At 44.4% G+C, this 18,868-nt stretch overlaps 1 protein-coding gene across 1 annotated transcript in view; it reads right to left on the reverse strand.

Annotated features, from left to right (window-relative positions):
• Nucleotides 1–18,868, reverse strand: part of LOC142301400 (tyrosine 3-monooxygenase-like) — a 207,858-nt gene that overhangs the window by 182,495 nt on the left and 6,495 nt on the right. Inside the window, exons 2-3 of the mRNA XM_075342399.1 lie at nt 7,718–7,889; nt 1,310–1,398 (exon numbers count right to left, since the gene is read on the reverse strand). Of these exons, the coding sequence (XP_075198514.1) occupies nt 1,310–1,398; nt 7,718–7,889 (261 nt within the window). The remainder of the gene's footprint in view (nt 1–1,309; nt 1,399–7,717; nt 7,890–18,868) is intronic.

Raw genomic sequence — 18,868 nt, forward strand, 5'->3', positions numbered from 1 at the left:
GAATACCGGGTACACTTGCTTGAGCTGGGGGACAACCTGCCCTGACGCTCCCTCTGGTGGGGTGTGACCGGTTACTCCACTTCGCCGGGCTCCCACTAACAGCTACCCACAAGCCGGACCCACACCGGCTGCTTCACTTGCTAAGGTATCGTCTCCTCCTGTCTTCTCCGGCGTCCCCGATCAAATCAGCTCCCACACTCTGCCCCCTTGTTGTTCACTCGCTCCTCCCGGGCCCAACTGCACTTTCTACCCTACACACACTTTTTATCTTCCCCTGGCTTCTGCCGGCTCCTCCTCTTTCCCTGTGGCGACAGCCGTCCCACCCGGCCACTAGGGGGTGCCCTAACACAATACAATACAATATCAGTAAAACACTTTTATTAAAACAACTTTAACATTTCCGGATGATGTTTCTTTTGTAGGGGTCTGCCCACCCACTACAACAGCACGGAGAAGAGACAGCATGCTGCATGGGTGAGAAGGGAGAGCGAGCAGGGGGCAGAGAAGAGCGTGCACGGCTGACAGAGTGGGGGGCAGAGAAGATAGTTCATGGGTGACACAGCAGGGGGCAGAGACGAGACTTCATGGGGGTGAGAGACGGGAGTGCTGGGGGGCAGAGGAGACAGTGCAGTGGGAGAGAAGGGAGTGCATGAGGGTGGATTATGTATATTATATAACTCTAGGGGTGTGTGTGTGTGTGTGTGTGTGTGTGTGTGTCCTATAGACTCACATTAGGGGCTATATATAATTTTCATTACATAGTATTCATTTATCTCTCAGGTGCTGGGGCAGAGAATACTGACAGGGAATGTGTGTGCAGAGGGCGGGCAGAGGGCGGGACTGGACACTGAGGCCGGGGGCGGTGCCAGCTGTGACTGTGGGTTTGGCAATCAAACATGTCAGTTAGGTTGTGCTGAATGTAAACAAAGAGCTGCGGAGAATAAAGTGAAAAATCAAGAGAAACAAAAGTTAGAAAACAAAAAAATAATGTAGGGGGTGTTTTATATGACAATACAGCACAGATAAACTTAATTTTTTTTTTGGAGTTTATGTCGGACAACTCCTTTAACGTTTTCACATAAAATGGGAGAAATGTCTAACTTTCATCTTCTGATATGTGATCTATATTATGAATAAAATATGGCTACAAGAGATTAGAAAACATTGCATTCTTGCTTTCTTAAATATTAGACAGCATTCCAACTTTTTGACAATTGTTTTTTTATGTATACCTACTTATATGTAGTAGAAGGATATATGAAAATCAACAGCCATTTTTAATTACGGTACCCTATTTAGTAATACTTACTGGATGATCTCTGTTAAAATGTGGCTCAAATTTCATAGAAAGGTGCTGGCACATGTCCAAGTCTTGGACTTTTCTTGGAAAAGAAAATGCTGCTTGAATGACATAATAAAACATACTCTTGAGTCACAAGAAGAATCTCAAATATACAATTATCATCATTAATCAACATTTTCCCAAATAATACATGACATTGTAAAAATACAAACGATATAAAGTTGAAGGTGATAGATTATGTATTAAAAAGTTGTCCAGCTTTTTTTCTTTTTACTTAAAGGCTTGTATTTGAAAATAGAAATCATTTTCCATATTAATTTCAATAAACAATTGTCAGCCTTTAGCTTTTACAGGCTTCTGGTTTCCCTGCATAGTGAACTTTGATGTGGTCTAGGGTCATAAATATATATGATCATATCAATCGGTGGAAAATAAAATATGAGTGGTCCACGTGAATTTAAATAGTTTGCGATTCAATTTGAAATCATTTGCCGCAGACAAAAATATTGCCCAGCGTTATTTTACAAACTGCTGAATGGTCACAAAACAGGTTAATGACACCAAGGTTGGCCAGTTAGGCTTCTCATAACAGCTTGTATACAAGATGGGGGTTGGCCGAGCAGCACGACCCCCATTTTACAGTGTGGGGATATGCCGTAGGTACCAGTGCACAGCTCATTCCACAAAGGGACAGAAAAAGCCAAAATTGTATCATGCTCTACTGCTGCACTAGTGTTTAAAAACATTGAAAATGCGAGAGATATTCAGTCTGTGAATAATAATCTAAATATTAAAGCGAGAATATGAATAGATATCATAGCTCTTAACATTCCCTATTTCAGCAAGACTGTCCCGATTTGAAGGGCAGCCCCGCTGTCACGGCAGGTCGGGCCTTTGTCCTGACTTCCACTCACTCTCTGTGTGCAAAGTCTTTGTAACTCGGTGGCTCCCTCCCATGGGGGGGAGGGTTCAGCATTACCACCCTGCACACACTTACATTTAATAAAATAAACAATTCTCTTCTTTTCTTGTGATCTGATCTCCCAGGGAATCAAACACATGACCTGTATCACTGCCGTTTCTGAACCCCCAGGCAGATGATACAGGAGGGAAAATAAAAGTAATATTTTTTTTTGTTCATAGAAAATTACCAAAAAATTATGAAAAATAATAACAACATCATGTGGACTCATGAAAGCGTCGTAGATATATGCGAAGCGGCCGTCATCCGACGTGCCTCATGCACCCTCTTCATCACTGCCTTCACTCTGTAACCCGATGCGGGAATAAAGCACTGATTACACAGCAGCTTTGGTGAGTGCCTTTCGCCTTTCTTTGATTACCTTAATGTTGGAGATGCCTGAGTCATGTGCCTCTTTATGCTCCTGACTAAGGCCATGTGCGCACGTTGCGTTTTTTCATGCGTTTCCGCAGCGTTTTAAACTGCAATGAGTTCACAAACCTGCATCTCCTGGCAGAAAACTAGGGGTTTTTTTGCCAAGAGATGCATATTTGGTGCAAACATTTTTACACCATATTTCTGCACCCAATCTACACCTCCTGCAAAAAAACTACATCACATCTGAATGTGGTATGATGTGGTAGTTATGCGATTTATTTTGTCTGGAGGTGCAGACAGGATGCAGGAATATGGTGTAAAAATTTCAGCACCAAATCTGCATCTCTTGACAAAAAAATGCACAAAAACAGTTTCTGACACCGTTTCGGTACAGTTTTCTTCCAGGAGGTGCAAATTTGGTGCTGAAATCTGGTACAGACATTTCAGCACCAAATTTGTACCTCTTGGAAAAAAACAAACTGTACCAAACCAGCATCAAATACCGTTTTTGTGCATTTTTTTGCCAAGAGGTGCAGATATGGTGCTGACATTTTTACACCATATTCCTGCACCCAATCTACACCTGGCAAAAAAAAAAAAAAATCGCATCACTACTGCATCATACCGCATGCAGTATTGATGCCTTTTGTTTGTTTTTTTGCCAGTAGGTGTATATTGAATGCAGAAATATGGTGTAAAAATGTTATCTCCTAATCTGCATCTCTTGGCTAAAACAACACAGTTTTCTGCTTGGAGATGCAGGTATGTGAACTTAGTAGGAGTTCATTGAGGTCACTTGAGGCCAGGTTACCTGCGATCACAGGTGGAGAGCTGTGCGAACATCCAGCTGTGACCACAAATAATTGGAGTGAAATCACCGCTCAACGATGTGGCTCAGTCTTTGCCTGAACCTCACAGCGTTCGGTCATGTTCCATGATCGCGCACTGTGCCTTAAGTAATGTAGCAGAGTTGGAACCGTCACAGGACCTCATGTGGATTACGTCGGCCCTGAGTGTTTTGGGGTTAATAAAGTGGTGAAAGAGGGTGATTTTTGTCTTTTATTTCAAATAAAGCATTTTTCAGCATTTATGTTTATTTACTTTTACTTACAGATTATTAATGGGGGTGTCTCCTAGATGCCTCTCATTACTAATCTATGGCTTAGTGGCAGCTGTGAACTGACATTAACCCCTTATTACCCTGATTGCCACTGCACCAGGGCAATCGGGAAGAGTCGGGTAAAGTGCTAGGACTGTCACATCTAATGGATACGGCAATTTTTTAGGCTGGGAGGCTCCCAATAAGCACTGGTCTCCTTACTCTGACAATACCAGGCCTCAGCTGTCAGGCGTTATCTTTGCTGGGTATCAAAATTTGGGAGACCCGCACAATATTTTTTTTAAATAATTTTTTTAAAATAATTCATTTAAATAATTAAAAAAAGCATTTCCTCTTGTTTTGATACACAGCCAAGATAAACATATGGCTGGGGGCTGCAGCCCGTAGCCATATGCTTTATCTGTGCTGGTATCAATACAGGGGGATCCTACACCAATTGTTTTATTATTTATCACCTGTATAAGGACAAAGACAGTGTTTGCAATTCCAACCAATCACAAATGCAATCTCAGAGGGTAGGGGTTTGGTCCAACTGCAGCCAATCAGAGATGCCACTGGAAGGGGAAAGCAGTGAATATGCATTAGTGATAATTGTCGGACCCGGAAGTAGCGCTGCAGCTGCGGGGACACAATAAGTATGTGCTGCTTTCACCCTTTTTTATTTTCTTTCTTTTACAGCCCCCTATACCATTTTCTAACACATCACTTTTGCCTCCAATTGAAATTAATGGGTTCAGCTAGGATCGCTGATCGTATCGGCTAGGTTCGTTGATCCGATCGCGATCTCAGCTGGCATTGGCAATCCTTAACCAATCTGATCCTTGGCAGGATCGCCCATCTCTAATCACCAAATTGAATCTTCAAATCGAGTCATGACTCATGACACTACAACTGGCAATGGTCTGACCACCAGCAGCCAGCTAAATAGCCAGGCAATCACCCAGAACTGTTGACACCTGGAGGAAGCCAAGCAGGCCCAGCATGATTAACTGCTGGTCAATGCCGAAAAACATAAGGATAGTTAGCATGCCCTATTGTACCCATGAGCTGTCACTCAGTGAGTGGAGAATTGGTTAAATCCCTATGTAGAAAGATCTGGGCGCGCTGACATAGTACTTATACTGTACAAGCTTAAAATAGCACTCTTGGAATGCCTCAATTTTTTATTCTGGCTGTGAGACCCCCCTTGATTGGCTGCATCAGACCATGTGATGTGATATCTGCAGGGTACTATGTGGAAGCCTACTTAGCCACATCTGGAACCATTAGCTTACTCAGTGGAGTGGCAGATTAATGACATCCCTATGTAGGATGAGCTCTGTGCTCTGACTTAATGTCTCCATACTGTACAAATAACAAAATGGCAAACTTGGCAGCCCTCCATCTTTTATACTGGCTGTGAGAGCCCTACCTTGATTGGCTGTGTTAGACCATGTGATGTGATATTTACAGGACATTATATGGAAGCCTACTTAGCCACATCTGTAGCCATTAGCCAACTCTCTGTATCATAAGCACTGTGTGAAATGGCTACTGGCACTTTTTCTTTCCTGGATGATTCCTTATATCAAATTGCTGAGTGTTCAAATTTTGCAGGGACTTGCTCATTTCAGGAAATGTGACTCAAAGTCGATCCTCTATAGTTTGATCCGCTCATCTCTAATTCTCAGTTAACACATTCTGCAGCAAAGAATAGACAGTGCTACATAGAGTCCATAAAAGGCAAACGGTGCTAAGGTTTTAATACAAGAAATACTTTTAACCTAAAATACATACATGTAAATAAAAAAAAATATATACCAAATAGGTAAACAAGCCTTTGAAGTAGATATTGCCAGATGTAGAATGGATAAACTGGTTTTGGTTCATCAGTTCACTTGATCAGACCTACAAGTGCGTCTCAATAAAATAAAATATCATCAAAAGTTAATTTATTTCAGTAATTCAATACAAAAAGGAAACACATTATATAGAGTCATTACACACAGAGTGATCTATTTCAAGTTTTTATTTCTGTTAGTGTTGATGATTATGGCTTACAGTCAATAAAAACCCAAAAGTCATTATCTTAGAAATTTAGAGTAATTACCACAAAACACCTGCAAAGACTTCCTAAGCATTTAAAATGGTCCCTTAGTCTGGTTCAGTAGTCATTGACACACTCCACAAGTAGGATAAGCCACAAAAGGTCAAAGAAAGTATCTGTTCACAGAGTGCTTTACCAAGCATACAACCCCTGGCAAAAATGATGGAATCACCTGGCTCTGAGGATGTTCATTCAGTTGTTTACTTTTATTTAAAAAAGCAGATCACAGACATGGCACAAAACTAAAGTCATTTCAAATGGCAACTTTCTGGCTTTCAGAAACACTAAAAAAAATCATGAAAACATGATGTGCTAGCCAGTAACGGTTACTTTTCAAGACCAAAACAGGGGGGAAAAAATTATGGAATCATGAAAAACAAACAAACAAAAGAACACTCCAATACATCACTAGTATTTTGTTGCACCACCTCTGGCTTTTATAACAGCTTGAGTCTCTAAGGCATGGACTTAATGAGTGACAAACAGTACTCTTCATCAATCTGGCTCCAACTTTCCCTGATTGCTGTGGCCAGATCAGCTTTGCAGGTTGGAGCCTTGTCATGGACCATTTTCTTCAACTTCCACCAAAGATTTTCAATTGGATTGAGATCCAGACTATTTGCAGGCCATGTCATAGACCTTATGTGTCTTCTTTCAATGAATGTTTTCACAGCTTTTGCTTTATAGCAGGATGTATTATCATCTTGATAAATGATTTCATCATCCCCAAACATCCTTTCAATTGTTGGGATAAGAAAAGTGTCGAAAATTTCAATGTAAACTTGGGCATTTATTGTAGATATAATGGCAGCCATATCCTCAGTGCCTTTACCTGACATGCAGCCCCATATCATCAATGACTGTAGAAATTTACATGTTCTCTTCAGACAGTCATCTTTATAAATCTCATTGGAACGACACCAAACAAAAGTTCCAGCATCATCACCTTGCCCAATGCAGATTTGTGATTCATCACTGAATATGACTTTCATCCAGTCATCCACAGGTCCAAGGTTATCAAGGCCAAAGTCAGCGCAGCCATCTACCAGGAAATTTGACAGCACTTCATGCTTCCCTCATGGAAATTTCATTTTCCAGCAGGACTTGGCACCTGTCCACACTGCCAAAAGTAACCATACCTGGTTTAATAACCACATTATCACTGTGCTTGATTAGCCTGCAAACTTGCCTGACCTAAACTCCATAGAGAATCTATGAGGAATTGTCAAGAGGAAGATGAAGGACATCAGACCCAGCAATGCAGATGAGCTGAAGGCTGCTATCAAAGCAACCTAGGCTTCCATAACACGTCAGCAGTGCCACAGGCTGATTGCCTCGATGGTACGCCGCTTTGATGCAGCAATTCATGCAAAAGGAGCCCCGACCAAGTATTGAGTGCATTTACTGTACAGACTTTTCAGTAGGCCAACATTTCTGAGTTTAAAATAATTTTTTCAGTTGGTTCTAATTTTCTGAGATAATAACTTTTGGGTTTTCATTGGTTGTAAGCCATAATCATCAACAGTAACAGAAATAAACACTTGAAATAGATCACTCTGTGTGTAATGACTCTATATATTATATACATTTTCATATTTGTACTGAATTACTGAAATAAATTAACTTTTTGATGATATTCCAATTTATTGAGATGTACTTGTACTTAACCAATAAAGATGTTGTACTTTCATTTTGATGTTGTTGAAGATTAATGTTAGCCGAGTGTTGTTTATGTCTAATCGTCTCAAAAATAATTAGCAAACAGGAGCTACTTAGGAGCCATCTATATATTGAATATCAAATGAACATTTTAGAACTGCCAAATTGCTACCCTAGATTTTTTTTTACAAAAGTAATGACCTTACTCACATGTTAGATCCTTGATTACTTTCACGTCACTTGTTATTTTCTTCAATGAGGATAGCAAAGAGCAGATGGAAGGATTAGGAATTAAGCATTTCACAAAGCACTCCAGTTCTTCTTTCTCCTTGCACCGACCGGCAGGTCTTGTTTCCACATGATAAATTATAGTGCCATGATTCTACAAAGTATAAATACCCATTTGTTAAGTACTAACTATACTCATTGATTTTAGAAAGACCACACCAAAATACAACATGAAAATCTGCAAATTGCATGTGTATGAGTATGTTCACAAGGAGTTGTTCACACGCAAATTACTGGTAAAGCGGGGTTATACAGAGCTCAGAATATAGAGACATGGTAGATTTGCCATACGCCATAATATTTGAAGAAGAGAAAGAGAGATAGGATAAGTGGCACTGGTTAGCGGCAACTTTTTGGCCATGCGCTTAACCACAGCCACACCCATTTACCATTTCATTCTCATTTGGCGATGTTAAGAAAAGTTTAGAAAGTGATGGACAACTCTTTGAAATCTGTGTCCACACGACAGCTAAACCTTTCTTTGTCCTATCCACTATAGGAGCAGAACATTGTCATCGAACACCCAGCAGAGCACAACCGTTCCCACTATAATGATATAGTATTGAAAGCTGGAAATAACAACCGGTCCAGTCCAACGGAGCACTAGGAATGAGGATTTCTTCAATCTTTAAAAACCTTTATTGTCTTGAAAACTACAACGCGTTGCAATAGGCAAGCTATCTTCATCAGGTGGATAAATGATATACAGTGCCTACAAGTAGTATTCAACCCCCTGCAGATTTAGCAGGTTTACACATTCGGAATTAACTTGGCATTGTGACATTTTTACTGTAGATCAGCCTGGAAGTGTGAAATGCACTGCAGCAAAAAAGAATGTTATTTCTTTATTTTTTTTATTTTTAAATTGTGAAAAGTTTATTCAGAGGGTCATTTATTATTCAACCCCTCAAACCACCAGAATTCTGTTTGGTTCCCCTAAAGTATTAAGAAGTATTTCAGGCACAAAGAACAATAAGCTTCACATGTTTGGATTAATTATCTCTTTTTCCAGCTTTTTCTGACTAACTAAGACCCTCCCCAAACTTGTGAACAGCACTCATACTTGGTCAACATGGGAAAGACAAAGGAGCATTCCAAGGCCATCAGAGACAAGATTGTGGAGGGTCACAAGGCTGGCAAGGGGTACAAAACCCTTTCCAAGGAGTTGGGCCTACCTGTCTCCACTGTTGGGAGCAACATCCGGAAGTGGAAGGCTTATGGAACCACTGTTAGCCTTCCACGTCCTGGACAGCCTTTGAAAGTTTCCACCCGTGCCGAGGCCAGGCTTGTCCGAAGAGTCAAGGCTAACCCAAGGACAACAAGGAAGGAGCTCCGGGAAGATCTCATGGCAGTGGGGACATTGCTTTCAGTCAATACCATAAGTAACGTACTCCACCGCAATGGTCTCCATTCCAGACGAGCCCGTAAGGTACCTTTACTTTCAAAGCGTCATGTCAAAGCTCGTCTACAGTTTGCTCATGATCACTTGGAGGACTCTGAGACAGACTGGTTCAAGGTTCTCTGGTCTGATGAGACCAAGATCGAGATCTTTGGTGCCAACCACACACGTGACGTTTGGAGACTGGATGGCACTGAATACGACCCCAAGAATACCATCCCTACAGTCAAGCATGGTGGTGGCAGCATCATGCTGTGGGGCTGTTTCTCAGCCAAGGGGCCTGGCCATCTGGTCCGCATCCATGGGAAGATGGATAGCACGACCTACTTGGAGATTTTGGCCAAGAACCTCCGCTCCTCCATCAAGGATCTTAAGATGGGTCGTCATTTCATCTTCCAACAAGACAACGACCCAAAGCACACAGCCAAGAAAACCAAGGCCTGGTTCAAGAGGGAAAAAATCAAGGTGTTGCAGTGGCCTAGTCAGTCTCCTGACCTTAACCCAATTGAAAACTTGTGGAAGGAGCTCAAGATTAAAGTCCACATGAGACACCCAAAGAACCTAGATAACTTGGAGAAGATCTGCATGGAGGAGTGGGCCAAGATAACTCCAGAGACCTGTGCCGGCCTGATCAGGTCTTATAAAAGACGATTATTAGCTGTAATTGCAAACAAGGGTTATTCCACAAAATATTAAACCTAGGGGTTGAATAATAATTGACCCACACTTTTATGTTGAAAATTTATTAAAATTTAACTGAGCAACATAACTTGTTGGTTTGTAAGATTTATGTATCTGTTAATAAATCCTGCTCTTGTTTGAAGTTTGCATACTCTAACTTATTTGCATCTTATCAAACCTGCTAAATCTGCAGGGGGTTGAATACTACTTGTAGGCACTGTAGATACAGTGAGGAAAATATTTGACATCCTGCCAATTTTGCAAGTTTTTCCACCTACAAGGAATGGAGAGGTCTAATTTGCACCGTAGGTACACTTCCCCTGTGACAGACAAAATAAAGAAAATCCAGCGAATTACATTGTATGATTTTTAAATAATCAATTTGCATTTTATTGCATGAAATAAGTATTTGATCACCTACCAACCATTAAAAATTGTGGCTCTTTTAGACCTGTTCTTTTTCCTTTAAGAAGCCCTCTTACTCTAAACTCTTTACCTGTATTAATTGCACCTGTTTGAACTTGTTACCTGTATTAAAGACACCTATCCACACAATCAATCACATTCCAACCTCTCCACCATGGCCAAGACCAAAGAGCTGACTAAGGACACTGGGGACAAAATTGTAGACCTGTACAAGGCTGGGATGGGCTACAAGACAATAGGCAAGCAGCTTGGTGAGATGGGAACAACTATTGATGCAATTATCATAAAATGGAAGACACACAAGGTGACTGTCAATCCTACTCGGTCTGGGGTTCCATTCAAGATCTTGCCTCATAGGATAAGTATGATTTTGGGAAAGGTCAGAAATCATCCCAGAACTACATGGGAAGACCTGGTCCATGACATGAAAACAGCTGGGAATCACAGTATCAAAGATTACCATTTGTAACACTATGCCATTATGGATTAAAATCCTGCAGGGCACACAAGATCCCCCTGCTCACGCCAGCATATGTTCAGGCCTGTTTGAAGTTTGCCAACAACCATCTGAATGATCCAAAGGAGACATGGGAGAAGGTCATGTGGTCAGATGAGACAAATATAGAGCTTTTTGGTATCAACCACTTGCCGTGATTGGATGAAGAGGAAGGATGAGTACAACCCCAAGAATCCTGTCTCAACTGTGAAGCATGAGGGGTGGAAATATAATGCCCCTGAACCCCTCAGGGTGCTACAAGGTTCTGAATCCCCACAAGGATGCAGAGCCTACCTCCTTAAGGACCCAGAACCCCAGTGCTGGTAACACTAAGAACCCAGGTAATCACAGTTTTTCCCCAACAGTCTCCTATACAATGGTACCCAGCTAGGGTGGGATCAATGGATGGCTGCCTAGAGGTGGAGCCACTCCAGTCCACTAGTTGACCAGGTGGGAGGGGCAGACTGTGAAGAGTAGTTAGTTGAGTAGTGACTGTGGAAGTGTGAAGGTAGAAGTGAAGTAACACCCTGACTCGGGTTCACGGTGATCTGGTACCCAGGAGAGGTGGTTGCCAGTGGAGTACGGTGGAGTATCCCAGAACTACGCACCGATGGGATACAAGACGCTAGGACAGGAAAGAGCTTCAAGCCGACCTGTTAACACCTGCACAGCAAAGGAGACTATCAAGGACCTTGCTGACCCTAAAGAATCCGAAGACTCAGTAGCAAAGGAAGAACCGGGGACAGGACCAGAGACTCCAACACCACAGGGTTCACGCTACCATCAGGCGGACAGAAGTGGATAAAGCACAGACCGGGGACCCAAAGTGTTCTATACCATGGGGACTCACTTACCAGAGACAGGTGCAGGGGAAGAAGGTACCAGTGAACCAGACTAGTACTGGGATGAAGGGGACTTGGAGGCGAAACCAGCTGGCCTCGGGAAACCACTTAACATTCCAAAGTGAGTAAACCAGTTGCACTGAATACCTGTCTGGACTCCTTCTTCTGACGCCCACGACACCATACACCTGCTGGGGCAATACCCTACTTCCGGAGGGACTACCATACTAGCTGCTAATACCATCAGCCCTGGTAGAGACATTCAGCAGCGGCGGCTCCCTATAGTTGGCCGCAACACCGCAAGTGGCATCATGAATAAACTCTATTCACAAATCTCCTGTAAATATCCCCATTACAAAAAGGGCCCAGGGCATGGAACCGGGTAACGGGCACCCTTGTGACATTTCCAAGGCATACACTGCCCGAAACCGAGTACCCCATATCCCTGGGTGCTACAGAAACATTATACTTTGGAGTTGCTTTTCTGCAAAGGCGACAGGATGACTTCACCATATCGAGTGGGAGGATGGCTGGGGTCATGTATCGTGACTTTTGGCCAACAACCTCCTTCCCTCTGTAAGAGCATTGAAGATGGATTGTGGCTGGGTCTTTCAGCATGACAATGATCCGAAACACACAGGTAGGGCAACTAAGAAAGTGGCTCCGTAAGAAGCATTTATAGCTGTGTATGTACGCTGCTTTTTTGCCTCATCTTGCCGCCTTTTTTTGTGCAGTTTGTTGCCCAAAACTGCATGTCTTTCCTTCTCCCAGCAAAGTCTATGAAAATTCTGACATTCTATGTGCACTTTTCTTTTTTTGCCGGCAGTTTTGGGTTCACAAAAACACTGCAGCATGTCAATTCTTTGTGTGTTTTTGTCCTGCGTTTTTTAGCTCTTCCAGCCATTGATTTCACAAAAAAAACACATGTGAAAAATAGTGCAAAAAAAAAAATGCGCAAAAAATGCTTTTTTTGTTGCCTTTTCTGGCAAAAGGTTTTTTGTGAACACTGCAGTGTGCGCACATAGCCTAAAGGTCCTGGAGTGGCCTAGTAAAGGCTGCTTTACACGATATGACCGATTTATGCAATTTCACAATCGATCGTACCCTCTCCCGTCCTTTTTGCGTCACGGGCAAATCGCTGCCCGTGTCGCACAAAGTCGGTAACCCCCCGTCACATGTACTTACCTCTCGTGCGACCACGCTGTGGGCGGCGAACGTCCACTTCCTGGAGTGGGAGGGATGTTTGGCGTCACAGCGACGTCACACGGCCGGCGGCCAATGGAAGCGGTGGGGGCGGAGATGAGCGGGACGTAAACATCCCGCCCACCTCCTCCCTTCACATAGCCGGCGGCGGCCGCGTGACGCAGGTGAGCTGCTGTTCATCGTTCCCAGGGTATCACACGGAGTGGCGTGTGCTACCACGGAAACGATGAACAACTAAATTAAACGATATTATGGAACCTAGCGACCAGTACACGACTCACGATTTGTGAGTGATACTGCGTCGCTAGGAGGTGTCACACAGGCCGGCATCGCCAGCGATGCCGGATGTGCGTCACAAAAACCGTGACCCCGACGATCTATCGCACGATAGATTGTCTGGTGTAAAGCAGCCTTAAGTCTCCAGACCTGAAACCAAGAGAAAATCTTTGGAGGGAGCTGAAACTCAATGTTGCCCAGTGACAGCTCCGAAACCTGAAAGATTTGGAGAAGATCTGTATGAAGGAAAGGACTAAAATCCCTACTGCAGTGTGTGCAAACTTGGTCAAGAACTACAGGAAACATCTGACCTCTGTAATTGAAAATAAAGGTTTCTGTGCAAAATATTAAGTTGTGTTTTTCTATTGTATCAAATACTTATTTCATGCAATAAAATACAAATTAATTATTTAAAAATCATACAATGTGACTTCCTGGATTTTTTTTATTCTGTCTTTCACAGCAGGCACTCTCCCTAGACGTCCACCAACCCCCGGGTCCAGTTACTGCCTTTAATGACCACTTCTCCACATTGTTCTACTCTTTAGGGTGCTTTACATGCTGCGATATCGGTAACGATATATCGTCGGGGTCACGACGGTAGTGACGCACATCCGGCGCCGTTACCGACATCGCAGCATGTAACACAAATGAGCGACAATCAACGAGCACAAAAACTTGAAAAATCGTTGCTCGTTGACACGTCGCTCATTTCCTTAATATCGCTGCTGCGACAGGTACGATGTTGTTTTTTGTTCCTGCGGCAGCACACATCACTATGTGTGACACCGCAGGAGCGACAAACATCTCCTTACCTGCCTCCACTGCCAATGCGGAAGGAAGGAGGTGGGCGAGAGGTTACGTCCCGCTCATCTCCGCCCCTCCGCTTCTATTGGACGGCTGCCGTGTGACATCGCTGTGACGCCGAACGACTCGCCCCCTTAGTAAGGAGGCAGATCGCCGCCCAGAGTGACGTTGCAGGGCAGGTAAGTCCATGTGACGGGTGTTAGCGATGTTGTGCACAACTGGCAGCGATTTACCCGTGTCGCACAGCCGACAGGGGCGGGTATGCTCGCTAGTGATATCGGTACCGATATTGCATCGTGTAACGTACCTTTTTCTCTTTGCTAACATTTCCACTATCATCATAGATAATTTCAACATCCCTACTGACACCCACCAGTTGGCAGCTTGTAAACTTCTCTTACTGGCTTCATCTTTTGTCTTAAGCGGGCTTTACACGCTACGATATCGCTAATGCAGAGTCGTTGGGGTCACGGAATTCGTGACGCACATCCGCCCGCATTAGCGATGCCGTTGCGTGTGACATCGATAAGCGATTTTGCATCGTTGCAAAAACGTGCAAAATCGCTAATCGGCGACACGGGGGTCCATTCTCAAATCTCGTTACTGCAGCAGTAACGAGGTTGTTCCTCGTTCCTGCGGCAGCACACATCGCTGCGTGTGACGCCGCAGGAACGAGGAAGCTCCCCTTACCTGCCTCCCGGCCGCTATGCGGAAGGAAGGAGGTGGGCGGGATGTTACGTCCCGCTCATCTCCGCCCCTTCGCTGCTATTGGGCGGCGGTTCAGTGACGTTTCAGTGACGTCGCTGTGACGCCGCACGGACCGCCCCCTTAGAAAGGAGGCGGTTCGCCGGTCACAGCGACGTCACCGGACAGGTAAGAATGTGTGACGGCTGTGGGCGATGTTGTGCGGCACGGGCAGCGATATGCCCGTGTCGCGCAACAGATGGGGGCGGGTACCCACACTAGCGATATCGGGACCGATATCGCAGTGTGTAAAGTAGCCTTTAGGCAAAGGTACTCCATAGCCACCACACTGACAAAGATACATAAGACCTTATCTTCACCTGCCCCTGCTTCCTATCTAACCTCACAACCTTACCTCTTCTCCTATATGACTACCATGTACTCTGTTAAATAGGATGACTTCATAACTTCCAGATCATTTTCATCCCACAGCTTAAAACAACTCCCACCTTCGCCCATCAAAGGCCCCTCCGACCGCCTTCATCTCTGCAGAAGACTTTGCTGCACATTTTAACGACCAAATCATTTAAGTCTTTACTAGTCAACCACCAGAACTCCTGCATATAACAGACCAATGCCCTTCCCCTCAAACCTTTCTCACTACTATCCCTAAAAAAGAATTTACTCATCTTATCCATAAACCTCACCACTTGTGCACTGAACCCCATCCCACCTCCACCCCAACCTCAAGACCAGGATCCTGGCCCTGACCCATCTATTTAACCTATTGTTAACTTCTGGTACCTTCCCTTCTGCTTTCAAACTCACACCTGTTTGTAGGAAGCCATTCCTTAACCCAACCCCTACATCCAGCTATCATGCCATATTGCTGCTTCTTTTTCACCTCTAAACTCCTCAAACAGCACTTCCATGTTGAACTTTTCTCTCACCTCTCATCTAACTCACTCTAAGATAACCTTTAATCTAGTTTCTGTCCCAACCACTCCAGTGAAACTGCCCTAACCAAAATTACTTAAGAAATGCTTACAGACAAAGCTAAGAGACAATTCTCTATACTTCTTCTAGACTTGTCCTCTTCCTTTGACACAGTCGATCACTCCCTTCTACTAGAGATCCTCTGAGATCCTCTCGTCCCTTGGTATCAAACACCTTGCCCTCTCTTGGATTTCCTCCTAAATTTCTAACTGCACATTTAGTGTCTCCAATTCCAATACCACCTTTTCATCCCACCCTTTCTCTGTTGGTGTCCCTCAAGGCTCCATCTTGGAACCCTTGCTATTCTCCATCCATATCTTTGGTGTGGGACAACTCATAAAGTCTCATGACTTCCAATACCATATATACGCTGATGACATTCAGATCTAACTCTCTGCCTCAGGCATCACCTCTGTCTGTCCAGAATCCCAGAGTGTCTATTAGCCATATCCTGCTTCTCATTACACTTCCTCAAGCTCAATGTGAACAAATCCGTGCTCATCTTTCATTTATTCCACTTAATTCCCTTACCTGTTCTATATATCGCAATAAATGACATCACACTTTTCCCTTTACAGGAAGTCCACTGCCTCAGAGAAACCCTGGACTCTGCCTTGTCCTTCAAACCACACATCCAGCCTTTACAACCTCATACCTCCTCAAACTCAAAAATATTAACAGAACCTGTCTCGTCCTCAACCCTGAAACTACTAAAATGTTAGTGCATGCCCTTGTCTCCCTAGTCTGCTTCGACCCTCTGCAAATCCATTCATTGACTCCCAATTCCCCAACCTAACCAGTTCAAATTATTATTATAGATCTACAAATAAATATGTGATGCACTGGCCGAGCCAGGTAGTCACAGATAGGGCCCCGCACTACACCGTTCCCTAACAGGTGACAGCAACCAAACATATAAAACCCTAGTCAAGCCCCTCAGTGCTTGATGGACACACCAGAGGGCGGAACCAGGCGGTTGGAAGATGCCCACCGAGGAGTCTCAGACAGCCTGAGGCGGGAAAGTAGTACAGTTCTGTTCTAGAATTCAAGTCTAGAGGTCAAGTGGAGAGGTGTGTGGGCTGGAGCTGTGTGCAGCTCCAGCAGAGGAGTGACCCAAAACTGAACCGGTGCCAGGGTAGCAGCCCTGGTACTGCTGGCTAGGAGGCAGACGGCAGTCCCTATCTGCAGAAGCCGGGAAGACGGCTCGGTGGAACCGTAGTGGACCAGGACAGAGTAGTGGCCCGCCGGTACCAACCCGGGGAACCGACTCGGAAACCAGAGCACAAAGGGGGTACTCAGACCCTGAAGCTAGGTCCAGAAGCTACTGGGGGCTAGCTAATTAACTGATTGCGGCCAGTACTAGAGGTCCTGTCCCACCCAAAGTCCCGACTGAAGACAACAGCCGAACGAGGGGGATAGAACGCCACCGCCACGGCACAGAGATCCCACGGGCCAGCGTCTGCGGGCAAAGGGCTCCTCAGGCAACCACAAGCCGGGAGCTGACTCCTAACGTTGCAGGCGCAGGTAGTCCACCATCACAAACAGGTGCAGGAGAAAGATGGAGACCACCAACTGGGTGGGGGACCAGACTGCAGTCGGTTGCGGGCACCGACCACCATCACCTTGGTTTACCAGAGACTCGTGTGTTTACTAATAGTGAGTACATCAGTGCCCTCCGGCTGCCCATCTCCCTGCACCGTCAAACATCCCCAACGGGTCTCAGGGCCACCATCCCTGCCCACGGAGGGGTTAACAACTTGCTTCGCAACATCTCCCCTGGGTGCCCCGTAACTGCAGCAGTGGTGTCCACCTTCACAACATCCCGTGGGTGGCGTCACGAACTTAACACGGCTCCGGCCGTACACCTACGTCCCCAAACCACCAACCCCTTTTTGATTGACGTGACCGCAGGACCCCCGGGTCCGGAAACCCTCGAGCCACCCACTGAAGGTCCGGATCCGAGCGGCTCAGCTGCCGAGCATGGGGCGGTACAAATACATAGTAGGTCTCCACTGTATAACTCAGAACTAATCTCCCAATATCTTCCCTAATGTAATCCCCTGTCCTCTCAAGACCTATTTCTCACCTTCATACTTGTACATTCCTCACCAAATCGTCTCTAAAGCTTCTCCTAATTATCCCCCATTCTCTTGGATTCTGTGCCCCAACATGTTTGATTATCCACTGCACTTGGAACTTTCAGACTGAACTTGAACATTCAGCTCTTTTCAGAAAGCTTACAGCCTGCAATGACCCCGCTATCACCTCACTACTGCAACCTCCCAACCTATTGTCTTTTTTCCCTTATCTCTCCTCTCTCAATGGTGCAATAAATAATAATAGTAGATAGATAGATAGATAGATGAATAAATAGCCCGCGCTGCGGAGTTAAGCTCAACTCAATTCTGCCGCCAGCCAATCAGATAGATAAAAAAACTAGAGTTGAGTGATGTTCGAGTCGAACGGTTCACCAATCATCGTCTAAGAAAAAATAGATCTTTAGCATTTATAAATGGCCATTTGTATATCTGCCCAGTTGCCCCTTCACGACATATCTCGTAACTGGGTACCTATACTATGCTGAAGCCTCTCTCTGGGTTTAAAACCTCCTGTGTATGGGCAAGTAGGAACCTGCTATATAGGATAAGATTACCTGTGGCAAGTGGAGGAGGGGTGCACGGTCCGAAGGTATGACTCTTAATATAGACAAAAAGACTGACTGCACTCACCAAACTGAGGTGTGAAAAGGTGCATAACGAGATATGCCATGAAGGGGCAACTGGGCAGATATACAAATGGACATTTATATATGCTAAATATCTAATTTTTCTTAGATTTTCTTTAGCAGTAATGCAGGTCCATATTCACACATTCATGGTTTCCATACTTTAGCATGTAGTAATCTACAAGATGGCGACAAGGATGGGTACATTACTACATGATGAGGACCAAGATTTGCACATTACTACAGGATGAGGACCAGGATGGAGCACATTACTACAGGATGGAGATATAATAATAATAATAATATTTATTCATATACATAGCGCTGTTGATTCCATAGCACCTTACATACATTAGCAACACTGTCCCCATTGGGGCTCATAATCTACATACAAACTCTTTGCAGATGTTGTCCTTAGTGGGATTAGAGCCCAGGACCCCATCGCTGCAAGGCTGCAGTGCTAACCACTGACCCACCGTGTCCCCATTACTACAGGATGGGGACATTACTACAGGATGGGGACAAAGATGGGCACATT

This window comes from Anomaloglossus baeobatrachus, chromosome 4, assembly GCF_048569485.1.
Source record: "Anomaloglossus baeobatrachus isolate aAnoBae1 chromosome 4, aAnoBae1.hap1, whole genome shotgun sequence".
NCBI lineage: Eukaryota > Metazoa > Chordata > Amphibia > Anura > Aromobatidae > Anomaloglossus > Anomaloglossus baeobatrachus.